General features: G+C 42.2%; 1 protein-coding gene across 1 annotated transcript in view; it reads left to right on the top strand.

The window, feature by feature from the left end:
* Positions 1-26180, top strand: part of adgb (androglobin) — a gene marked incomplete at both ends in the record, with an annotated part of 172218 nt that overhangs the window by 111821 nt on the left and 34217 nt on the right. The window contains 6 exons of the mRNA XM_080744164.1: positions 198-291; positions 6995-7126; positions 9883-10036; positions 14021-14208; positions 15779-15945; positions 24281-24471. Of these exons, the coding sequence (XP_080600290.1) occupies positions 198-291; positions 6995-7126; positions 9883-10036; positions 14021-14208; positions 15779-15945; positions 24281-24471 (926 nt within the window). The remainder of the gene's footprint in view (positions 1-197; positions 292-6994; positions 7127-9882; positions 10037-14020; positions 14209-15778; positions 15946-24280; positions 24472-26180) is intronic.

A 26180-nucleotide genomic window follows, 5' to 3' on the forward strand; every position in this document is an offset into this window, starting at 1 on the left:
ACCAAAAATATCGCTGAATTGCTGTATTCAGCCATTCAGACCCTGATGGATCTGGGTCAGCTAAAATAATGATATATTCGTGTCTTTCACGTCAAGGTGGATCGTCTTTTCATCTTTATGGATGCCAAATGACTTTCTCTGTGTGTGTGTTTGTGTGTGTGTGCCTGCGTGCGTGCCTGCGTGTAATGTCTATCCAGGCACAAAGGAGAATCTCAGAGCATCCAAGACCCTTGCAGAGGTGTGGCAGAGTGTTGAATCAGAGGCAGAGAGACATGCTACGTCCCTGTTATGGTAAACCATGCATAAACATTGCGCAAATACTGTACCTATGGTGATCGGCAGATTTCACCCAGGTTTTTTCATCTCACTCACTTCACGCTGTCTACTGTCTTCACACATTTAGGAAAGAATAGGCATACATACACATAGCATGAACTTCAACTGAAAGTATGTAGGCTACTTAACATTGAGAATTTGGAATACAAGACAGGAACAAGTAGGGCATTCACGAATAGTGATTTTTAGTATTCTAATTATTCTATCTCAAAGTATTCGAATAGTCGAATATTCGACAGGACTGGCCAAACTGTCAAATATTAAGTAAGCAAGAGGCGAACATTGTGAAAATAGCCGTTCTACATGCTCACAAGCATTGTGAGCATGTAGATCTGCTATTTTCACAATATGTATCTGCGGAACCGAGTCACATTAAATGTAATACCTACAGTTCCAAGTGGTGGGGGTCCCCAGTTTATTTTGGAGGTCACGGCCTAAAAAGGTTTGAGAACCCCTGGTATAGAGCATTAACACATTCATCCACCAGGGGCATTGACAACTCATTCTTATGACTTCCTATCTAGCCAAGTTTTTTAAACTATATATAGAGAGAGACTATATTTAAAGAGAAAACAATACAAAAATTCAAATAAGCGAATATTCGACTTCGGTGAACAACATCGAATAGTGACTTTGATATTCGAATATTCAAATATTTGAATATTTGGTGAATGCCCTAACACATAGCATAAACTTCAACTGAAAGTATGTAGGCTACTTACCATTGACCATTTGGAATACAAGTCAGTAACAAGGCAGGAAATCGCAACTGCCCCTTAGTAGCGGACAGTGGAAAATCAAAATAGTATGAGTGACATGAGTGATCTGGGTAGCTTGCCCCAGGAAATGTGCCAAGCTCAATAGGGAACGGTACTTAAAATGAAGCCACATTTGTGCACAGTGATAAACCCTAATATTCAGGACTGTCTAGCTGTACCGTCGCAGATTTCAGCAATATTTTGTACATTGCGTTCTAACAACCAACTCAAGGTTCAAGGTTGTACTATTGTTATGTCTTTTGTACAGGTACATAAGAGTAAAACTTGTTCGGCTTCCTTCAGACAATGCAGTAGTATATAATAACAGCAAACAATACAATAATGGCAAAAACAAAATCTAAAAGGATAATAATAATGATGATATTGGCGTAGAAAAGAAAGAGAGTGCAAAAGAGCAAAGAGAGATGAAAGAAGCATCCTCAACTGTACATGTGTATAAAGTATATAAGTATAATTATAAATAACTCGCTCATCATTAGTGTAAACCAGCCCCATGGAACTGGGATCTGAACTGTATTTTTATGGAACCATAATTGCACCATGGCTTGGGTACACACAGGCTACGGTACAGCGTTGCCAGCCATGATGCTGCTTCACGTGGCATCCGTTTAGCCTCCCTCTTTCACCGCATGCCCAGAATCTCTGCTCTCCTCTCCTGGCCGTCCTGCCGAGGCCAGACGGGGAGTATTTTTCCACATTGTCTTCCATCTTTTCCCGGTGGTAACCATCTGCTGTTTATCCTGCCTCCGCTCCAATCGGCTAGCGGCGTTCTGCCGAATGACCCGCCGCCTGGGGAGGCGCGCGAGCGAGCAAGCGCAGGTCTGGTGGGTGTGTGTGTGTGTGTGTGTGTGTGTACAGTCAGCGGGTTGGCTGTGCTGCTCAACAGAGGCATCCATTCTGCTCTAGATCAGGGCAGAGCCGTGAAATTGTCCATTCTCTTCAGTCCGTGCCATGTTGATAAAACCACGTCCCTTCAATGTCCTCGTGCCAGCAGTGGTGGAAAAAGTACTCACATATTTTACTTAAGTAAAAATATCAATACTGCAATGTAGAAATACTCTGTAAGGGTGCCCTCACACAAAAATACCTATGAGAGTGGAATCCGCGTTCCACCAATGCATTTCAATGAGAGTGAAGCGTTTTTTTTTATGCCAGCAGAGGATTTCTGCAAAAAATGCTCCCTTCTCATTGAAATGCATTGGCGGAACGCGGATTCCACTCTCATAGGTATTTTGGTTTGAGGGCACCCTTACAAGTAAAAGCCCAGAATTCAAGATGTGCTTGAGTAAAAGTATGAAAGTGTTGACATTAAAATGTACTTAAAGTACCAAAACTAAAAGTCCAACATGTTTGAAAATAGCAGATCTACAAGCTCACAACGCGTTGCGATGCGACACAGTGTGATGGGGTGTGTTATAATATATGTTGTCGTTGTCGGGTGGAAACCTTGTATGTCCAAACCGTTTGTTTGTTTGTCCAAAACAAATGGTAACCCATAGGTTAGTGTAGAGCGCCATCTAGATTAAAAAAAACCTGCGTCTTTGGCGGTGTGGGCTTTGGAAAACCTTATGTGATATTTTGCCTTTGTCAGTAGTAGCCTATATAAGTTAAAGGTGTAGACACAGTGGTAGTCTGTAGGATCTCTGCAAAGTGGTAGCCTCGCGTAGCCAGGCTTACTCATACCATAGGCTGAAACAGCATGAAACGGTGCTACCTCCGCCGGGAGAATTTCACCGGATGTTATTGTTTTTTCATATTCTGACAAGACACCTATTAAAGGTGATACACCATGCATTTAAAAAGTATTTATGTCATATTGTTTATGTCCCAAAAACGTTTTTCAAAAGGTTTGAGGCTAAATTACCACTCCTGAATAGAGAGCCTCTCTCATTTTTGAATGGCTCTCAGAGCATTTCAGCTGCAGTACCACCTTTGGCCTGAACTGCGCCACCCCCCCCTCCCCCCTCCCAAAATCCTTTTGATTTTTTTTTTTTTTTTTTTTTAAAGATTTTCTTTTCCTTTTTTTTTTTTTTTTTTTTTATGATGACGTCACAATCGGCAGATGACGTCACAATCGGCAGCAAATCTGGACAGCCTGTTTTGAGAACCCGTGGGATGCTTTTAACCTCCACCTTCCCAAAACCAGAGAAAGACTGAAATGGGACTTTGTGAGGATAGAAGGTGCTAGTGGGACCCCAAAAAAAGGTTTTAAAATAGGAAAAGTGAATTTTCATGGTTTATCACCTTTAACACATCTGCCGCCCAGCCCGTTTATAAACGTTCTATTTTGCCCAGCTATTTACCGCCCAGCCCGTTTATAAACGTTCTATAGTCTTTTCATTGTTTTACAATTGATGGTGCTCCGGTGCTGCCTGTGACTTAATACAGTAGGGCAACATCAAAGGGAACCAGGTCATTCACGTGAATGAAGAAAAAAGGTCAAAAAACTGCATTGAAATACATGTTATCAGGCAATCCAAATACAAGAGAGAGAGAGGGAGAAAAGTCTGCAGCTGTTTTAGACGCGACAAGCCAGGCTAGCCAGCTAGCCAGCTGAGGAGAAAAAAGAAAGAAAAAAAAAGATCGGTTGGGTGGCTCGGTTGAGATTTGAATATAGGATATTTATAGTTAGAGTTAGAGTTTAGATAGTTGATTGATAGCCTAGAGATGACAGTAGAATTCGTTTAGATTTGAGTGTATTTAGGTGAAGACACTCTGTATTTATAGTGGGAGAGGAGGAGTGAGTGTGTAGAACGCGCACACACACAGGGGTGTCACAAGGGGGGAGTGCGAGTTGAAACCCTACACTACTAGGGCCCAAGGTGGAGGGGACATAATTATTTTATACTTTAGCTATTGAAAAATAGCAGATCTACAAGCTCACAGCGCGGCACTCTGCGAGCTTGTACATCTGCTATTTTTGAAATCCCCCCTATGAAGAACAATCATGGGGGTCCCGCAGTGAATCCTTGTGGCCAGGGCCCAGATTTTGGTGCGACACCCCTGGCCACACGCAGCAAAACAACATCCATCCATACGACACGACACACAATGAAAAAAACGGAAAAAACCAGGGTCCTACCTGATACACTGTCACCTCCTCCCCCCCAGTGCACTCCTGGCTCGTAAAGATATTCCATTGATAAACAAACAGTCTGCTGGCTCGTAAAACTATAATCCATGTGGCTAAACAACAGTAAGGAAAATGATCCAATGGTCCAGCAAACTTTTCTCTGCATCGATCTGAGTTTCCGTTAGCTAAGAAATCACGTGACATAACACAGGCAGGGGCGTCAATTGGGTATGGCAGGGGTATGCAGCTGCCAATGCCATACCTTGGCTACAGGGGGAAATAATAAAAATGTACTTTTCATCGTGCCTGCACGAGGGCACGCGTGCAAGACACCAGTCATGTTGCCATACCTTAGCTTGTTCTGAACTGACGCCACTGAACACAGGTGTTCCACAGGGGCGCGTGCGTGCTCGCGCATGTGGATGTGCGCGCGCATGTGGGGTGTGTGTGTGTGTGTGTGTGTGTGCGCGCGTGTGTTTGTGTGTGTGCCTGAAATGTCATAGGAGGAGCTCAGGGTGGTCCTTGTGCTTCGTGACGTTCGCGCGTGCGCGTGCATGCGCATGCATGTGTGTGAGTGTGTGCGTGTGTGTTGAGACTGAGTACACAGTGCCACAGTGCCAATTATTGGCTTGAAACAACAAAATCAACCCAATAAGAGACTTATTCATGTTATTTCATAAAAAGCCTTTTTTCTAGCCTTTTTAAACAAATTAGGCCATTTGGGGCAGGCGCAGTAGTCGCTAATAAATTCATTGAAAAATCATCATGGAACATAAAACTCTTGTTTATTTTTTTTTATAAAGTATAGATTTTAATCTTTCCATCGATATACTCAATTTGTTCATAGACATAGAAACAAATTTTCAAAATATTACATTACAAATGAGTCAAAATGCTCCAAAACCCTGACATGTTTTGGAAGAGTTTAATAAAAAACGTGGGGCAGGCAATGTGTTAAGAGCGAGTTAAGAGCTACAATCTTTATGTAAACGGACTGCAATGCATGACGTAACTTCCGTTAACCGTAGCACTTACGTCACTTCCGGTGTCTGTAGGTTCATGCCGTTTTCATCGGCTATTCTGACCAGGGTGGCAAAGTGGTTGCTTTGTTTGCGTTCTCACTCCCTTTCTCACACACAGGCACACACACACACACACACACACACACACACACACACACACGCACACAGGCACACACACACACACGCACGCACGCACGCACGCACGCACGCACGCACGCACGCACGCATGCACACACACACACACACACACACACACACACACACACACACACACACACACACACACACACACACACACACACAGAGTTGCTCTCCCTCTCCTTCACAATGCTTCTCTCCAGAATTGAAGTGAATGAGTTTTTAATTATGTCATTCAGAGGGATCCTTGATGGGAACCAGAACACAGAATAACAGAATTATTTTAAGCTGCAAGAGTCCGTGAGTGAGTGATTCATCTATGGCTCACATGAATTAATAAGCCATAGCAGAGACCAGCACCATGGCTCTGCAGCTCAATGACACTTAAAGTTAAATGTTATGCAGATGAATCCTTACCTCCTTGCCAGGCACGTGCACACATAGACATCAAAGGGGGCTTGAGCCCCTGCCCTTTTATCTGTCTGTAAAAAGTGCCCTCTCCAGATCATGAATGCTGTTTTTACTATGGTGAAAGAAATGCAAATGCCCTCTTTCCATGCCATACCTGAAGGCAGCATTCAAGAGAATTGCCTTGTCCAAACTCTCCTGAACTTGAATGCATTATCTTATGTTGAAAGAATTGCCCTCTCTGTGTAGAAATCCATGCCGTTACGCCACATCTCCAGTATTGACTTCATTATGCTTATTTTTGTGTGGGATCAAGTACCGAAAATAGCCGACCCCCAAGCCGACCCCCCGAGCTTGGAAGTCTGCTATTTTCAATATTTTCACCAAAAGGCCCTTTTAGAAATTTCAGCCCCTGCCCCTCTAACATTCTCTGCACGTCCCTTCTCCTTGCCTGTACTGAAACCCTCCCCACTAATTCTCTCTCTCTCACACACACACACACACACACACACACACACACACACACACACACACACACACACACACACACACACACACACACACACACATTTCAATCATTTATTTATGTCCACATAGGAGATACAATACAAGGACACAAATATTACAAGGTGCTTTAAGTAATGTACAGTCATCTTATCTTGGACAACTATCCAATATCCACAAACCATTCAAGGGTACAACGCCATATTTGGCGACTACCGATAGTAGAAGAGATTGCACAGAATTTTGCAAGCTGTTTAGCTGCTTTTTTTGGCATCCCAAGTTGTTGGAAGCCTCTTACAACCAACCTATGTACATGTCCAAGGCTGCCAAAGATGAACACAAATAGATTGCACCTATAGCCTAGCTCTGTGATGGTTCTTAGGAGCGGCTGGTATTTAATGACTTTGGTCATAAATGCTTCCTCTAGACTAGAATCAAAGGTACAGGCCACTGTTTGTCTCCTTCATTGACAACAACAACATCTGGTGTATTAGCAGAGAGATGTGCAAAGATTTCAGGATTTTGAGTACAGAGGTGAAACATGGAGGGTTTGACACAGGAATGTTTGTACATTCTCACAGACAGTGCAAAATGTTTTTGCACACACACACACACACACACACACACGCACACGCACGCACACACACACACACACACACACACACACACACACACACACACACACACACACACACACACACACACTCATGTCCTGTTGTTCTTCTGTCACGCAGGTATATGCTCAGCCACTGTGGGCAGACAGCAGAGTTGTTCCCCTGTCAGCAGGACGAGTGGACCAGGATCATCTTCTCTGATTACTCTGTGCCGCTGCTGGACACGGCGAGCCCCTGGGTCCTGGTCTTCAGGTGAGGGCATGAAGACACATGGCACACACTGCACACATGAGGCAGTAGCTTAACCCATTCACAACGGGTACACATTATTGTGTATCATTATTTTGAGCTTTAACTATTGAAAAATAGCAGAGCTTGTAGATCTGCTATTTTTGAAAAATCGTGAAAATTAGAATTCTGACCGATTCTATAAGTGTCTTTTGAATCCTTCTATGGTTTTTTGAAAAACCCATGTTTCTGTGTCAGCAATCTGGCCAGCCATCGCCAAAGAAAAGGTCCTTTTCACTTAACTGGAGCTCAGTTAGTCTGTTCTTGAGAGACTACTGTGTCAGTGGTTCTCAAACCTTTTCATGTGAAGGACCCCCAAACTGATATTTATTTGGCCACGGACCCCCATCTCAAAATATTTAGTTCCAGGGACCACCCAGAAGCAAAATTTGAGTTACAAACGTTCGCTTTGAAAATACATATAGCTATTCAAAGATTTGCACACATTTTCACGACTTTTAAAAAAAAATAGCAGATCTACAAGCTCGCAGCTGAGCTTGTATATCTGCTATTTTTCAATAGTTAAAGCATTCAATAATTCTAGGCCTAAATGGGTCTTAAAGGAGAATATCGGCCTTGAAGGTTATTTTACCTTTAGTGTGCGTTCATCTCTCGCAAAAATAGTAGTCCAGATATTTCTTTGTTTCTTCTTTCTGAGAGCGACTAGAGCGCTGGACACAGCCGCTAAACATGCCCTGAGCATGGGAGGGGAAAAGCCAGAGCCTGGAAACTCATTTTTGACGGCTAGTTTGTTGAAAACGTGTAATTTTTTTGCGGTAAATATGCCATGAAAAGTTGCAGAATCTTTATCATTTTTACAGCTGCAACTGCTAGTTAAAAATGTTGTTATAACAATTCGCATTCTCACTGCAGTCAGCTCTCCCTCCAGGTGACAGACAGTACAGTAGGTACAGTAGAGGCGAGGCGTGACGTCATCAACAATATTAGCCAAACAACTATCCTTATATTCACCTTGTTTTTGCATGACATTCCAACTTTAAAGGTGATACACCATGAAATTTCACTTTTCCTATTTTAAAACCTTTTTTTGGGGTCCCACTAGCACCTTCTATCCTCACAAAGTCCCATTTCTGACCGTCTTTCTCTGGTTTTGAGAAGGCAAAGGTTAAAAGTATCCCACAGGTTCTTAAAACAGGCTGTCCAGATTTGCTGCCGATTGTGACGTCATCATCGGCCGTTTTTGAAGATTTTCTTTTTTTTTTTTTTTTCAAAAAAATTTTTTTTTCAAAAGATTTTTTTTTTCAAAAAAATATATTTTTTTCAAAACGATTTTGGGGGGGTGGCGCAGTTCAGGCCAAAGGTGGTACTGCAGCTGAAATGCTCTGAGAGCCATTCAAAAATGAGAGAGGCTCTCTATTCAGGAGTGGTAATTTAGCCTCAAACCTTTTGAAAAACGTTTTTGGGACATAAACAATATGACATAAATACTTTTTAAATGCATGGTGTATCACCTTTAAGTAAAACGTGAGAGTACTTTTCCCACCACTGTTTGACCAGTCTGACGGCTTTACCGTTGCTTCCGTTGCCTCTACTGCAGCAGGGGTCTTCAACGTTTTCAGGCCAAGGACCCCTTAGTTGAGAGAGAGATGACGCAGGGACCCCCACAACCTGTTCATAGATCCCATAGTTTCATTGTTTGACAGCACAATCATCAGTGTATTTTGGGAATCATGTCAATAGTTAATGAACTTGACCTTTCACTCTGTACTTTAGGCACGAACATTCACGTCAAGAAGATTTAACCATTTATTGCATAAACTGAATACAGGTCAAGCAGATTTAACCATTTATTGCGTAAATGGAATGCAGTTAATTTTGGCGTTTGAAGGGCTCCGTGTTCGGAGATGCTCCCTGAATTTTGTGCAGGCTTTTCTGAGCATGCTTAGCAAAATCAGGGAACGCATAACAATCCCCCCCATAGGGATAGAATAGCAAAAGAGCAATAACCATGACATGTAACGTAATCAGATCACAGTCTTGAGCTTAACATGACATGAACTTATCACGGTATTGAGCTTAACAACATTGACATGAACTTAGTCAAAATCACAGTATTGAGTTTAACAACATTGACATGAAACTCAAGATCACAGTACTTTACATTGACATGTAACTTAATCAGACAATCACAAGTATTTAGCCAGACTGATCGTGCAAAGGTGGAGGCTGGGGTGGTGGAGGCAAGCAGCAAATGATTCCGAAGCTCCGGAACCAAGCATTGGTAGAGAAGCAAGCTCTATTTAAGGAGCCTCCCCTACTGATGAGAGCTTTGATTGGAGTATGGCAGTCATGTGACATAATGACCAGCAGATATGTTAATGAGGTATGAGAACAGAGCTGACTGACAACTGACTACAGCCGAGCAGCAACTTGACTCCCATGTCCTGCATAAACTAACGCTGACGCTTCATTTAGTCTGCTCTTTTTCCCCTTCTTTCCAAAGCTCTTTACTAAAAAATAGCCGATCTACAAGCTCACAACGCCTCGCAGTGCGAGGCGTTGTGAGCTTGTAGATCAGCTAATTTTTTTGTCCAAAGTTCTCAGAATATGGACACTAGGGTTCAAGTTGTTAATATAAAAAAAGGAGAAAAAAAAACGTTCTATCACTCAAAGATTTGGAGGACCCCCTGTAGTAACTCTGAGGACCCCCTAGGGGTCCCGGACCCCCTGTTGAAGACCCCTGCTCTACTGCGTTCCAGAGAGGTGCTGGTGGTTCCTCAGAGGATGTTGCTGGTACCGATGGTCACCTCTCCGGTGTCTTCCTGTGTGCTCCACGTCATCGACAACGACACAGGGGAGGAGCTGCCCAGGGTCTTTAACAAAGTGGCCCCTCATGTCTACCAGCCCAACAAGGTCCGTGCACGTTTTAAAACCTAATTTCTACCACTTTTTGTGGTCACATGTTCAAATACTGGATTCTGATTGGCTTAAAACAGTGGTAAATCAGTCAACAACCTTGAGTTGGCTTATGGACCCCGCCCACTGAAACAATTAATGATTGTAACTAAAGATCCTTGCAAGTTACAACTGTGTTTTCTTTCATTTATATGGTAAAAGTGGTAGAAAAGCAATTTACCATTCGCCTCGTGCCACAACCCTGAAACAGTGGTAAATCAGCCAACAACCCACGACCTCTCATGGTAAATGGCTTACCGTTACCCCATTCTGTCCCTTGGTAGGGCTGTCACAATTATTACATAATCGTCTAATCGCAATTATTTTACATAATCACGATTATTTTTCATAATCGTCATAATCGTTTCCATGTTGAAAAATCTTCATATATATATTTGTTTAAAGGGGGGTTGTCTGGCCCTGTTACAGATGTTGTCCAAAAATCATGCAGATCGGTACACAGTATCTCTGTAGCCATTAAACGAAACGGGTATTTCTTACATTGATGCTCCTACATATTATCATGTAAGCACCAGTTAAAGTTACTTTCCATCCCTCATATACTGTGTGCACGAGTGCACACCCCATAACCCACACACTGCACATCATTTCAGAGCTCATATCTTTGAACGGGTAAGAGCTAGTGTTCATATAATTGGTCCTCACTCAAAAATAGCTTTTTTTTTTTTTTTTTTTTTTTTTTCTCAGAGGAGGGCTGTGGGCAGGTCAGAAACCCATCGTCTTGTGACATCATCGATTGCCAATCCAGCTTATAGAAAAGGCAGGCTTTCTATTCCTGAAAAGTTGCAATTTTAAAGTGGAAGCCATTGTTCTCGCGATAATAACAATCTAAATATTTTTTTCAAAAATATTGATTAAATTCTTTTTTTGGAAAATGATGATGTCACAAGACGATGGATTCTGAACTTCCCACAGCTCTCCTAGGAGACTTGGAACTGAGTAGAAAAAAATTGTGATATTTTATCATGAACATTAGTGAGGACCTATTATATGAAGACAGGTTGAAAAGTGGTGAACTACTCTGCAATGACTTGCGGCTTGCGCTTAACCTGGCATTTTGCAGGCTTGTTTTAAATGAGTGGAATGTCAAAGGTACATGTTGTGGTAAAGCTCTTCTTTCTCTGTGGTACATATGCACGTGTCATCAATGCTGGGGCTGGTGTTATGAGATTGAGAGATTAAATGTAATGTGGTCTAAAGGGTCCAGGCTACAGGAAAATGGTGCCGAAAAGTGGCAATTGTTTCGTTTTTTTGTTGGGTGAAGCAAACAATGTCAATCCATCTCACAAGGCCAAACAAGATACAAAGAGGAGTGATTCAGGAGTAGTCAGTGTATTTCACTGGAAAGGGCAAGGGTTTGGATTGACTTTACATTTCATAAAGCAATGAAAGCCTGGATGTTTTTGCTCAACATCGGGCAGCGATGATGTCATCTGTTCAGTGGTGCCTGATGATTTAGTCAGTGTTTGGCCTTGTTTTTAGGTTAAGGTGGCAGCGTTTTTTTTTGTACCTTATGAGCGTACCGTATAATGTACGATTTTTAAGATTTTAACCCATTTATGCCTAGGATTATTGAATGCTTTAACTATTGAAAATATAGCAGATATACAAGCTCACAGCGTGGCACCGAGTGCCGCGCTGCAAGCTTGTAGATCTGCTATTTTTGAAAAGTTGTGAAAATGTGTGAAAATCTCTGAATATATGTATGTATGTACGTTTGTAACTCAAATTTTGCTTCTGGGTGGTCCCTGCAACTAAATATTTTGAGATGGGGCTCCGTGGCCAAATACATATCATTTTGGGGGTCCTTCACATGAAAAAGTTGACATAGTTAGTCTCTCAAGAACAGGGGGCGTTCACACCAGGGTTATTTGGTCCGCTTAAAAGGGACCATGGTCCTCTTTCTCCTTTGGTCCGCTGGTGTGAACGTGCAAAGGGACCATGGTCCCTTTGTTTGGTCCGGACCATGGTCCTCTTGAAAAGGCAGGACTCGGTCCCCTTCCAAACGGACCATGGTCCGGTCCTCTGCTGGTGTAAACGGAGCCAGACTTTATAGAGGACCAAACTTATGTCTGATCAGCCTACTACATTCTGCATTGTGTGTTGTTCATTGAAAAACAATATGGAAAAAATAATAAACGACTACTCGTGAAGCAATTGTAACTTCGGCTACAACAGACTACACTCATCAATCTTTGTTAATTGCAGTTGTGAAGCTGGATTAATAATTAGTTCTAAAAGCATGAATTTCTTACGGGAATCATTATTGATATGACCCGACCGCTGATATGTCTTCATGACCTGCAGTAGGCTACACGTTAATAATTGTATCATCTCCTCTCCCTGTGAGCCGGCGCTGCGGTGACTTGTTAGCTACATGGAAACTGGTGACCCATCGTGTGCGGTGACTCCAGGGGTCGCTCTCCGAACACGGTGATCATTGTTTGTTTTGACACATACAGTCACAAATAAAAGTAAGGTCACCATCTTGTGTATAACACAGGAGGAGGAGGCGGCGCGGCGGGCGCGCTGCGCGCACAACCTCCATCCAAACGACCACAACACAGAATAAAGTCAAACTTGGCTTTTCTTTCGAGGCATTAGGATTTTCGCTCTCTCGCTGTTCCCTGAGGACAGGCGTGCACGAGTCAAACTCTTCACGTTGTTGCTGGGACGGCAGTATGTCCATGTCATCGGGTGTGGTGCACAAAAATAACGGATTTAAAAGCTTAGGCCTACAGCTTCTTTAAAAAAAGATATATAGGAAGCGGCTGTGATTAATAACACAAAATTAATTGGAATAGGCAGTGAAGCAATTTTCCATAGGAATAGCCTATTCTGTCAATAGATCAACAGCCGACTGTATGACCACGTGTCAGTTGTTTACATATTTGGTTCTTTTAACAAAAGTCCCGTGTGAACGCTAACCGGACCAAATTCAAAATGCAACAATGTAAACATTTGGTCCCTGATCCGGACCTTTTAAGCGGACTTTGGGTGAGAACGCCCCCTAACTGAGCTCCATGTAAGTGAAAAGGACCTTTTCTTTCACGATGGCTATAGCCACGTTGCTGACATAGAAACACAGGTTTTTCAAAAAAGCCTTAGAAGGATTCAAAAGACACATAGAATCGGGTAAAAATTCAAATTTTCAAGATTTTTTAAAAATAGCAGATGTACAAGCTCGCAGCGCGGCACTCGGTGCCGCGCTGTGAGCTTGTATATCTGCTATTTTTCAATAGTTAAAGCATAAAATAATGATACATAATAATGTGTACCCGTTCTGATTAATAAAGGGTATTTTAAAGGTTAAAAGTCTCTCTCTCTCTCTCTCTCACTCTCTCTCTCTCTCTCTCTCTCTCTCTCTCTCTCTCTCTCTCTCTCTCTCTCACACACAAACAGACACACTCTGAACATTTCTTCATCCATCCATCCATCTTCAATCGCTTATCCGGAATCGGGTCGCGGGGGTAACAGTTCCAACTGAGACTTCCAGATTTCCTTATCCTGAGCAACTTCCTCCACTCCCTCAGGGAGTATACCGAGGCGTTCCCAGGCCAGTTTGGAGATATAATCCTTCCATCTGGTCTTAGGTCTGCCATGGGGTCTCCTCCCAGTGGGACGTGCATTGAGGACCTTCCTAGGAAGGCGCTCAGGGGGCATCCGTACTACATGCCCGAACCACCTAAGCTGACTCCTTTCCAAGTGTAGGAGCAGCGGTTCTACTCCAAGTCTCTCTCGGGTGACTGAACTTCTCACCCTATCTCTAAGGGAGATACCAGCCACCCTTCTGAGAAAACTCATTTCGGCTGCTTGTACCAGAGACCTTATACTTTCGGTCATGACCCACACTTCATGAACCAAACTCTTAAACCAAACTCTTGGTGAACATTTCTTGTCATGTCTAAATCTCTCCTTCAGTGTGGTTACACCTTCGTGGCAGAGATGAAGACACCTGAAGCTCCTCTGGTTGGTGCCAAGTGGAGACTGCGTCTGATTGGTTCAAGGGAACCGCTTCCAGAATTGGTCCGTGAGACTCCAGTCAACAACTTCACCGTGAAGGAGTTCAGGGATTACTACGTTCCTAACAACACAAACATCATATGTCGGTAAGACAGAGGCCAGTTAAGCTTCTTCAAACCATGTCTGCCGATAAGTCAATTCCATTTTATTTATGTAACGTTGAACTCAATGTGCTTCACAAAAAGACAATAAAACATATATTCTGTATCTACAGTATACAGATACTCAGATACAGTTGTCCACCCACATACACACACACACACATAAAATAAAACATTGCCATCATGACACATAATTTATGACCCCACCCACACATCTCATGCATACTGTACACCCACATAGGATACATTAACACCTCGCATACACACTCTCAGAGAGAGGGAGGGAGAGAGACAGAGAGAGAGAGAGAGAGAAAGAGAGAGAGAGAGAAGAGAGAGACAGAGAGAGAGAGAGAGAGAGAGAGAGAGAGAGAGAGAGAGAGAGAGAGAGAGAGAGAGAGAGAGAGAGAGAGAGAGAGAGAGAGAGAGAGATCAACCCTTACCCTGAGAGAAGAGGAAGATCTTAAAGGAGTAGTTCACCCCCAACATGACTTTTTTCCTATAGATTACTCACGCCATGGAGACTTGAGTTCAATGATATTTTTTGGTTTTGTTTGTATTCCTAAGACGATAATTTGATTACAATAAATGTATCCCTATTGATTCCGGATGCATTTGGGTCCCCATCCAGAATTAATGGGGGTACTTTCACTATAATCAATGTTTTGTCTTAGGAATGTGACAAATACAAACTAGAGAGAATGCAATTCTGTGAAATTGTGGTTGTAGTTGCTTATTTATTGTAGCCACATTTCACCAAATGTTTTACAGCACTAGATGAGCTGTTTATTTAATATAAACGTGCTACCTTTATTCCTGTATAGTGAGGACAACTGTCATATTACCGTATGCTTTAGGCAGGCTTTACACTGCCACTGAAATCTAGCCTGAATCAGATCTGAGTCACATCAAAAGTGGAATCTGTTTTTTTTGAATAGTCTAAATCCAGACAGGTCACATGCAGGTCACATGAAATCCGATTTTGAAAAACCACATCCAGAGGTGGTTTCGGATCTGAGGACATCTGTCTCAGTCTGAAAGCAGTAACCACATCCACCCCATAGAGTTATACGCAAGTCACATCAAACTGTCCAAACGTCACTTGCAGCGCGAACCGAGCGTGCGGAGCTCCACTGTAATGACGTCATTACAGAGCGCAAGTATTTACTATTTGATTACAGCGTGCTGAGCACATGAGAAAAACAAGAGAGAAGAGAGAAAAGAGAGAGAAGAATAAAGAAAAGAGAGAAAAACAATATTGTAACGTGTGTTTACTATGGTCTATTATGTCGCATTTCCTGAACGTAATCAACTAGCGTCGACGTAGTGACGTAACGTCATGACGCCGACGTCGTTACCACGGTAACCAAAGCAGATATGTCCCCGCAGGGTAGGTTTGGGCTGCCGCTGTTAAAATCAGTCAGAACGCACAGATCAGATCTGGTCACTTGCAGGATTTGACTGCAGTGTAAATCCGGCCTTATTAACACATTTTTGAGGTGGCATTTCAGATGCAGCGTTACGGACCCTCCCACCACTTCTGAATGTTTTCCCACAGCTTTTCCGTCAAGGTCACAGAAGACCAGGTGGGAACGGTCCAGTTCCAGACTTCCAGACCAGACGTACTGATCCGTCTGTCCATCTTGGATGGCGAGAAGGCGCTGGCCAGTGTCACCGGCACAGGCCACGTTCTCATTCCCGTGTTCCGCTTCTTGCCGCGGAATGGTGAGTAGTTGTATGGTTTCAGCACACAGCACACCGTGGCTGTACATGTCTCAACTCAACTCAACTCAGACTTTATTTATAAAGCACATAATATTATTACAATGACTTCGTGTACATCAACCCATTTAGAACGGGTACACATTATAGTGTATTATTATTTTATGTTTTAACTATTGAAAAATAGCAGATATACAAGCTCACACCGCAGCACCGAGTGCCGCTCTGCAAGCTTGTAGATCTGCTATTTTTGAAAAATCATGAAAATTTGAATTTTGACCGGTTTCTATAAGTGTCCTTGAATCCTTCTTAAGGTTTTTGGAAAAACCTATGTTTCTATGTCAGCAGGCCAGCCATCGTCAAAGAAAAGGTCCTTTTCTTTGATGAGTCATCATGCATCATATGATGCAAAATGCATCATCATTCATGCTGAAATACTAAAATATCTCAAAACACAGATTGAACACAAAAAATAACTCAGGATTGTGTTGATCGTGTCCCAAACAACAATGAAATAAGATCTGGTTGTCCCAGAGGTGAACTGGCCCTTTAACTGGAGCTCAGTTAGTCTGTTCTCGAGAGACTACTATGTCAGTGGTTCTCAAACCTTTTCATAAGAAGGACCCCCAAAATGACATTTATTTGGCCACAGACCCCCAACTCAAATTATTTAGTTCCAGGGACCCCCCAGAAGCAAAATTTGAGATACAAACGTTTGCTTTAAAAATACATATGTTCAAAGATTTGCACACGTTTTCACAACGTTTTCAAAAATAGCAGATCTACAAGCTCGCAGCGCGGCACTCGGTGCCGCGCTGTGAGCTTGTATATCTGCTATTTTTCAATTGCTAAAGCATTCAATAATTCTAGGCCTAAATGGGTTAAAAGGTAAGAAAATGGCGGCATGTAATGTTAAAGTCGCTTTTTAATCCTGGCAACAAGTGTGTTAATAATGTTCGCTTCATCATTTAACCACTTTCCACCTGACGTCCCTATTTTGGGCACATCATTGTAGGACCTACAATTCAGGTGGAAAAAGAAAATAGCAGCAAGCTCTCAGTTGTAGGTCAGCTATTTTCACAGTGCAACACCAGTGCACGACAAAGACTCAGGCTCAAGTGGTTAACCCCATAATCACTACAGTATTTGGTCCAATCCTAAACGTTTTAATTATGTTCCACTTCCATGTGGAAGTACCTTCTTGTTATTCCATTTGTAAATCTATCCCCTCTGGGAGAGAATCCATAACCACCACAAACACATCTAGGGTTTTAGAAGAGACATCAATTAACAGGGATTAGATATTGGAGATTACGTGGAAGTCCTAAGGAAGGGAATTATAATATGTTGCTGGGGTAGACTTTCCATTTATCCATTCTGGTTAGAGGTTCATGTAGACCTATGGGAGATGATATGTATGATAGACATTGTTTACATTAAAATTGTAGGTCATATGTCTTGGAAACGTTATAGCTATACTCTGGAAGTTGCTCAACTACTGGTCAGTAGCGGTATTGCAGGTATTTTACAAAAAAACACGGTCGCGTCTGCTTTTTTCGTCCGTTTTCACCCGAAGCCGCCGCGAACCACTGCGTCCGCCTTTGCCTCGCCGAGATGCATCCATAGAGGGGTCTCACGTCCCTCTGCGAGCAGGCATTCGGGAGAAACATGCTACGACACCTCACCAGTGTAAACACCGCTGTTGAGACAAGCTACTTCCTGAGAAGACGGCAAGACGCGCTGTGATTGGCCGGTAGTTTATGATTTGCGCTGTGATTGGCCGGTAGTGTGTGATCTGGGAGACACGTATACGGAATGATGCAGCTGACGTAATTTTGACGGGAAATGCAGGTCCCGGTCACGGCCACACGACGCAGTAGAAAACATATAAAGAAAAGGCTTTTGGGGCTGAAATTAACGGAGTGGGTGTTCTAAAACTTTAGCGATTTAATAGTTAGGACAATTTGTTTTATTAAAAAAGTTACATAGTATAGCTTTACATTTGGAGTCAATTAAGGTAAGCAGATGGTACTATCAGTATCTACTGGTTGCAAAATTAAGAACTAGAAATTGTCTGATATCAGATGCAATAAAACGATGATGAAAGGCTGGGTGTAATTTATGAAATCGGTGTAATGGAGACGTTAATCTTAGCTTGGAGGCTGTAACGTGATACTTTGGCTCGGAGCTGAGAGAAATGGATTTTGCACACAATCACCAGATTCTGCGTCGTGACAAAAGCTACAGCTTTAGATCCATTTCACCCTTGGAAGGAAAATGGGACAATCTGCTTACCCCTCGGTTCCGCCTGCTCACTGCTGCTGAGAGCCAGGCGGTGGAGAAGGGTAAACACTGTGGACATATGTGGCTCAATTTGTTTGGGGAAAATGCGTAGATTTGGATAATCTTCTTTTTAGAATTTCAATTAACCCGTTTAGGCCTAGAATTGTCGAACGCTTTAACCAGTGAAAAACAGCAGATATACAAGCTCACAGCGCGGCACCGAGTGCCGCGCTGCGAGCTTGTAGATCTGCTGTTTTTGAAAAAGTCGTGAAAATGTGGGCAAATCTTTGAATATGTGTATTTTCAAAGCGAACGTTTGTAACAAAAATTTGGTTCTGGGTGGTCCCTGGAACTAAATATTTTGAGATGGGGTTCCGTGGCCAAATAAATATCATTTTGGGGGTCCTTCACATGAAAAGGTTTGAGAACCACTGACATAGTAGTCTCTCAAGAACAGACTAACTGAGCTCCAGTTAAGTGAAAAGGACCTTTTCTTTGACGATGGCTGGCCAGATTGCTGACATAGAAACATAGGTTTTTCAAAAAACCTTAGAAGGATTCAAAAGACACTTATAGAATCGGGTCAAAATTAAAATGTTCACGATTTTTCAAAAATAGCAGATCTGCAAGCTTGTATATCTGCTGTTTTTCAATAGTTAAAGCATAAAATAATAATACACAATGCTGTGTACCTGTTCTGAATGGGTTAATTTCTCACCCATAATCTATTCTCTATTTAGCTTGCATTTCTTGAACCACTTTAACTCTGCTGTCAGTATTTTGGGCATGTCATATATGGACCAACATTTGCCATAAATTGCAGCAAAAAGCAGATCGACAAGATCACAACACCGAACACGCCACATTGCGACCCTCCATACAAATGTAGGCGTAGTGTTTATTGCAGGGGTCTTCAACAGGGGGTTCGGGACCCCTAGGGGGTCCTCAGAGTTACTATAGGGGGTCCTCCAAATCTTTGTGTGATAAAGCTTTTTTTTCTACTTTTCTATATTAACCACTTGAACCCTAGCATCCATATTCTGAGAACTTTAGCCAAAAATAGCAGATCTACAAGCTCAGCGCGAGGCGTTGTGAGCTTGTAGATCGGCTATTTTTGGACAAGAGGTTTCGTGTAGAGGGAAAAAGGAGCAGACTAAGTTGTTAAATATCTGGAAACACAAATTTACGTGAACCCGAAATACACAAACGATGAAACTACGTATATGGTATCTATGGGTTGTGGGGGGTCCCTGCTTCATCTTTCTCTCGACTAAGGGGTCCTTGGCCTGAAAACGTTGAAGACCCCTGGTTTATTGGAAGACAATTGCCAATGCAAGGAGACACAAAGGGGAACAAACAGTCAACAAATGTCACCAGCAGGTTTGAAACCTGTGACATTGCAAGTGCACAGCATGTGATGAGCCTCCAGGACATTGTTACCTCGCTCTCACCTTGGATGTTGCATTTGACTTTCCCTGCCATGAATACGCAATGTGAAGTGGGAATAGAATGTTAAAATTAAAGCCATTTAGAACGGGTACACATTTTGTGTTTCATTATTTTATGCTTTAACTATTGAAATAGCAGATATACAAGCTCACAGCGCGGCACCGAGTGCCGCGCTGCGAGCTTGTAGATCTGCTATTTTTTTTAAATCGTGAAAATTTGAATTTTGACCCGATTCTATAAGTGTCTTTTGAATCCTTCTAAGGTTTTTTGAAAAACCTGTGTTTCTATGTCAGCAATCTCAAAGAAAAGGTCCTTTTCACTTAACTGGAGCTCAGTCAGTCTGTTCTTGAGAGACTACTATGTCAGTGGTTCTCAAACCTTTTCATGTGAAGGACCCCCAAAATGATATTTATTTGGCCACGGACCCCCATCTCAAAATATTTAGTTCCAGGGACCACCCAGAAGCAAAATTTGAGTTACAAACGTTCGCTTTGAAAATACATATATTCAAAGATTTGCACACATTTTCACGACTTTTTCAAAAATAGCAGATCTACAAGCTCTCTGTGAGCTTGTATATCTGCTATTTTTCACTGGTTAAAGCATTCAATAATTTCTAGGCCTAAATGGGTTAAAGCCCCTCAGGGACCGCTGACTGGGATGTGCAACCATTTGATGCATTTTTCAGCCATGCATTGGTAGCAGGCAGTAGTATCACACTACCCAAGAGCAGGGGCGTCACAAGGGGGGGAAAAGTGGGACTGAGTTACAAGGGCCCAAGGTGGAGGGGCCTTCATTATTTTATACTTTAGCTATTGAAAAATAGCGGCACCGAGTGCCGCGCTGCGAGCTTGTAGATCTGCTATTTTTGAAAAGTCGTGAAAATGTGTTCAATGTGTAATTTTTAAGCGAACATTTGTAACTCAAATGTTGCTTCTGGGGGGTCCCTGGAACTAAATATTTTGAGATGGGGTCCGTGGCCAAATACATATAATTTTGGGGGTCCTTCATATGAAAAGGTTTGAGCACCACTATATAGAAACATAGGTTTTTCAAAAAAAACCTTAGGATTTGAAAATTCAAAGGCTTGCACAAAGATCTGCTATGTGAGTAAAGGCTGTGAGCTTGTATATCTGCTATTTTTCAATAGTCAAAGCACAAAATAATGCGTTTAATAACGCGTTCCCATTCTAAATGCGTTAAACCCCCTCCCCCTATGAAGAACATTCATGGGGGGCCCCGCAGTGAATCCTTGTACCCAGGGCCCAGAATTTGGTGTGACACCCCAGCCAAAGAGAGGTAAAAATCGGCACACTGAGTTGCAGCTCCCAAACAAATGTATTACAAGGGCAATGTTTCTACCAAGTACAATAACAGGCAGTATCACACTACCAGCCTTCCCCACAGAGGTGGGGGTTGCATTTGTCATCCAACACACGCACGCACACACATGCGCACGCACGCACATACACTCTGACTCCCAGTTCCCAACAAAGCCACACTCTCTGATACACGCAGGAAGGAATAACAGTGCATTCACTTTGCTGTCGAGCGGAACAACAACATCTTCACTTTGCTCTCAACCCTGAATCCACAAATACATAGTATAGCTCCTACTACTCCTGTTAGCTGGGCTAGCATCCAACCTGCTACACAAACTGGGCTACCGAACCACACATTCATCCTGCTAGCCTCATTTCCCCTGCTGCTGAAAAGCACATGAGTTTCTACTGACATTAGCATTGATACCACCAGACCCACAGGTTGAGAACCACTGACATAGCTAACAATACATAATACCACATTAGTCAGGGAATTTTAATAAAACCCTGGGAATAAATTCCTTAGCAAACGATTTCTTCACCAATGTGTTCGTAAAGGTGTCTTGTAACATATCTAACAAAGATTGAAATTCAACATCCCTAGCAAAATGTTTGACAGCTAGGGTAATTCTGGGTCTCATTCACTTACTATACACTGTACTATAAGGGAAAATGATCCCTCCCAAAAATCTGCTTTAAGTGGGGTGTGAGGGGTCTAACTAGGTGTTTTTAATTATTCTGAATCCATTGCAAGCATTTGTTTTGCACAAAAAACATTCTTTGGGCCAAAGATGGACCCCCATACCACTGTGAAAAGTGATGACTCATCACTAAAGCATAGTTCTTTTGGGTCTGTTTTTAACCCAAAGAATGTTTTTCGTGCAAAACAAATGCTTGCAATGGATTCAGAATAATTAAAAACACCTAGTTAGACCCCTCACATCCCACTTAAAGCAGATTTTTGGGAGGGATTTTTTTCCCTTATAGTACAGTGTATAGTAAGTGAATGAGACCCAGAATTACCCTAGCTGTCAAACATTTTGCTAGGGATGTTGAATTTCAATCTTTGTTTGATATGTTACTAGACACCTTTACGAACACATTGGTGAAGAAATTGTTTGGTAAGGAATTTATTCCCAGATTTGACAGTTATTCGGCTAATTTTCCCTGACTACATGTGCTGTGTGAGACATAAACTGTGACAAAATATGCAAAGTCCAAACTTTGACACAAATGTAGTGTGAACACTTTGACTTCTTAAAACCTTGTTTAACTGCGAGCAAGGCACAAACATCTGCTGAATGAAGTAGTAGTATTGGCCCTGCAAGCTAAACTAAAGCTTGCTACCAAACGATACTAGATCAGGGGTTCCCAAACTTTTTTGGCCAGAGGCACCCCTATAAATATTATTTTCATCCGAGGCACCCCTACATTATAATTTTCACTCCCAGCAGCACCTTATATTTATAGCATATCGTCGTTGTCGGGTGGAAACCTTGTATGTCCAAAACCGTTCGTTTTGTATTTATCATCTATAAAATGTACTAAACTAGTGAAAACAGCAGATCTACAAGCACACAACGCCTCGCATCGCGAGGCGTTGTGTGCTTGTAGATCGGCTGTTTTCACTACTTTTGTGCGATGGTCTTGTATGATGAAGCAGGGCTTTGCTTTACGAGGTTTCTGCCCGACAGTGACGATATTTTAGTGATTATGTTGCGAGGAAAATGTTGAGATAATAGCCATTTTGGTTAGAACTGACTTTGTACTTTGTAAATAACTTTGTACTTCAAGTTTAAAATGATACTAAATATTTTTGCAAGTGTCCAAATAAATTCCAAATATTATCAAATGATCTCGCGGCACCCCTGGACTGCTGTCACGGCAACAAACTGGTGGACCAAAGTCTTACCCTGCCTTCCTTTGGATGTTTCCCATGCTTGTTCTTTGTGGCAGAACTCACTCTCGTCTTTCTAGACATAAATAAAAGCTTATTATTTATAGCAGTAATCACAGAAACAGTGAATGGACAATAACACGTCTCTATTTACAGCAGTAAGCCTGGCAGTGGGTTTAACATCAACACTTGTCTAACTTGTTATTAATCATATCATTAATCTGGATCATGGCCAAAAGGATCTTTAAGGATGAAACGTATGGGCTTTAAAGCAATGGATGTGTAGATGACAGCTCACATGGTTCAACAAACTGATTCTGACATGCAGCGTAAGATTAATATACGTTAGAGTTCCAACATGCCATGCAAGCTGTGATCAGCAGTAAAACACTGTGTAAACCAGACGTCAAATACACTAAAGTAGGGGTGTAATGATATACCGTAATTGCCGGACTATAAGCCGCAACTTTTTCCCCATGTTTTGAACCCTGCGGCTTATACAACGGTGCGGCTTATATAAAGATTTTTAGAGCTAAGGGCCAGTTAGTTTTACAATGGTCTTTAACAAGGATTTATATAGAGATTTTTACAGCTAACAGCCACCAGGGGCGCTCCTGTGGCTTATAGTCAGGTGCAGCTTATATATTATGTAAACATTAGTTTTTTGTTCTAAATTTAGCTGGTGCAGCTTATATTCAGGTGCGGCTTATAGTCCAGCAATTACGGGTAGTACTGTAACTGAATTGAAAAATCCATTTTAATTTGCAATGATCTACTATATCGTTTGCAAAAGCAAAATATCGTACTGTTTTGGCTTTCTATCGTATCGTTTTAGAATGCGGTAATCGGTATCGAATTGTTTTGCAATGCAAATAATCGATTGTATGGAAATTAAGTATTTGTGCCTTGTATTTAGCAAATTTTAAGAGGGAAAATGAAAAAGAAGGGTCTAATTACTTTTCCATTCCATATAGCTACTCTTGGTTTATCGATAAATGTGTGTAATCTCTGTGTTCATGTCAAGGTGTGGTTTTGTCCATATTTGTTGAAATATAATGTCCTTGTATTTGCTAGAGAATCACAGAAATTACCTCCATACTAATAGATCTTTTACACATTTTATATAGATTTCATTTCTTTGCTAAATATCTCGGCTTTAAAATATATCGATTTTAAATCATTGAATCGTATCATCAACCATGTATTGTGATGCATATCGTATCGCTGTTAAATTGTAAACTGTAATTTATCATTACAACTAAAGCCTTTTCTTTCTCGGGTAGCATTTTTTGTTATGTCACATGAAAGACATATCTTGGCATATCTTGCAGGCTGCTCTCCTCAACCCTATGTTGGATTTCAGTTCACTCCCATTATCTCCTAACAGCTCCCCCCTGCAGAGGTCCAAGCGCTGAGGAGAAACAGAGCCATGAGGGACCCCCCAGCCGAGACCAGGGGGTCCATGCGACCGGCACGGCCCCCCAGGGTGGAGAAGGGCAGGAGGAGGGCACGGTGGGGAGAACGGAGCACAGCCAGCCTCTCACGGAGACCTCGCTATCAGCCACTGATGTCTGCACGGTCTGCTGTCTCTCACTGGCCACTATCTCTCTGTCTCTCTCCCTCCGCTGCACACACGCTCTCAGTTTAGACATCTATTACTCTCTACCCATGCAGGCACACACGCACACACACTCTCAGTTTAGACATCTATTACTCTCTCTACCCATGCACACACGCACACACATACATACTTACACAGGAGGAGGGATGTAGAACATAAACTAAGACGCCTCAGGGCGACATGCGACCTCGCCTTCGCGACAATTCTTGGCCATTTGGCCAGTGATGTATATCGGACCAGTTACCCATATATGGAGATCCATGTACTGTATATAGTACATCCCTGTTATGTCCATACATGGAGATCCCTGTCTGAACCAGCCGCACATATATGGGCTGTCTTCCTCCATATATGGGCATTCCCATATGAAGTCCTGTTAGATATGGGCTTAATATTGATGACATCAGGGATCTCCATATATGGGCATAAAAGGTATTCTGTTAGAGTGGTTCCCATGATATCACAACATGCAAATCCCAATTTTATGCCCATACATGGAGATCCTTATCTGAACCAGCCACACAGATATGGTCAATGTCTTGGCTTTCTGGCCAGTGATGAATGTCGATGACATCAGGGATCTTCATATATGGGCATAAAAGGGATTCTGGGGAATACCCATATATGGACTTTTACATGGGTGATGACACCTGTGATATCACCTGTGATGTCACAGTGATGTGTCAAGGGAACCACAGGGTCAGGCGTTATAGACAGACAGACAGACAGAGATACGGAAAATGTGCTGGTTTTCATAGTTAACTGTGACCTATGGTCGCAATAAACGACTGAATGCCAGTCTGTCCGATGTCTGAGCTTGTAGATCTGCTATTTTCAAAAATGTTGTACTTTTACTTTTGGTACTTTAAGTACATATTGATGCCAATACTTTCGTACTTTTACTCAAGTACATTTTGAATTCCAGACTTTTAATGGAGCAGAGTATATTCTAGTATTGATACTTTTACGTAAGTAAAAAAAAAAATTAGTACTTTTACCACCACTGACTGTGTGTTCACGCTAAAGCCTCTATCAGAGTCTAGGGTGAAAAGCTATTCACTTCACCACGGTGTAGTTTTCTAGCTATCACCTAAAAATACATAACAAAGCCTAGGTGATAGCTAGGAAACTACAACGCGGTGAAGTGAATAGCTCTTCACCCTGGACTCTGTTAGAGCCTTAAGCCTCTTTGGTGCTGTCTATCTGTCGTGGTGGCATCGATGGCAACGTGATCGATCGCATGAGATCTCATAGATCAGGAAGAACTCACTATTGATCAGGATTAAGCCCTGAGTCAGTGATCAAGGCACTGGTTTTGCAGTGTGGGAGAACATACTACTAGACACATTGATGCTCAACTCCTCCCTGGCAAACAGACAGAGGATAGAACCCTGTGAGGAGATTTGCATAAACACACACGCACGCACGCACGCGCACACACACACACACACACACACACACACACACACACACACACACACACACACACACACACACACGACACACGCACACACGCTTTATTGTGTATCATTATTTTATGCTTTAACTATTGAAAAATAGCACATATACAAGCTCGCAGCACGGCACCGAGTGCCGCGCTGCGAGATTGTAGATCTATGTCAGCAATCTGGCTGGCCATCGTCAAAGAAAAGATCCTTTTCACTTA

Source organism: Nannobrachium achirus, assembly GCF_963921795.1.
Source record: "Nannobrachium achirus genome assembly, chromosome: 16".
Classification (NCBI taxonomy): Eukaryota; Metazoa; Chordata; class Actinopteri; order Myctophiformes; family Myctophidae; genus Nannobrachium; species Nannobrachium achirus.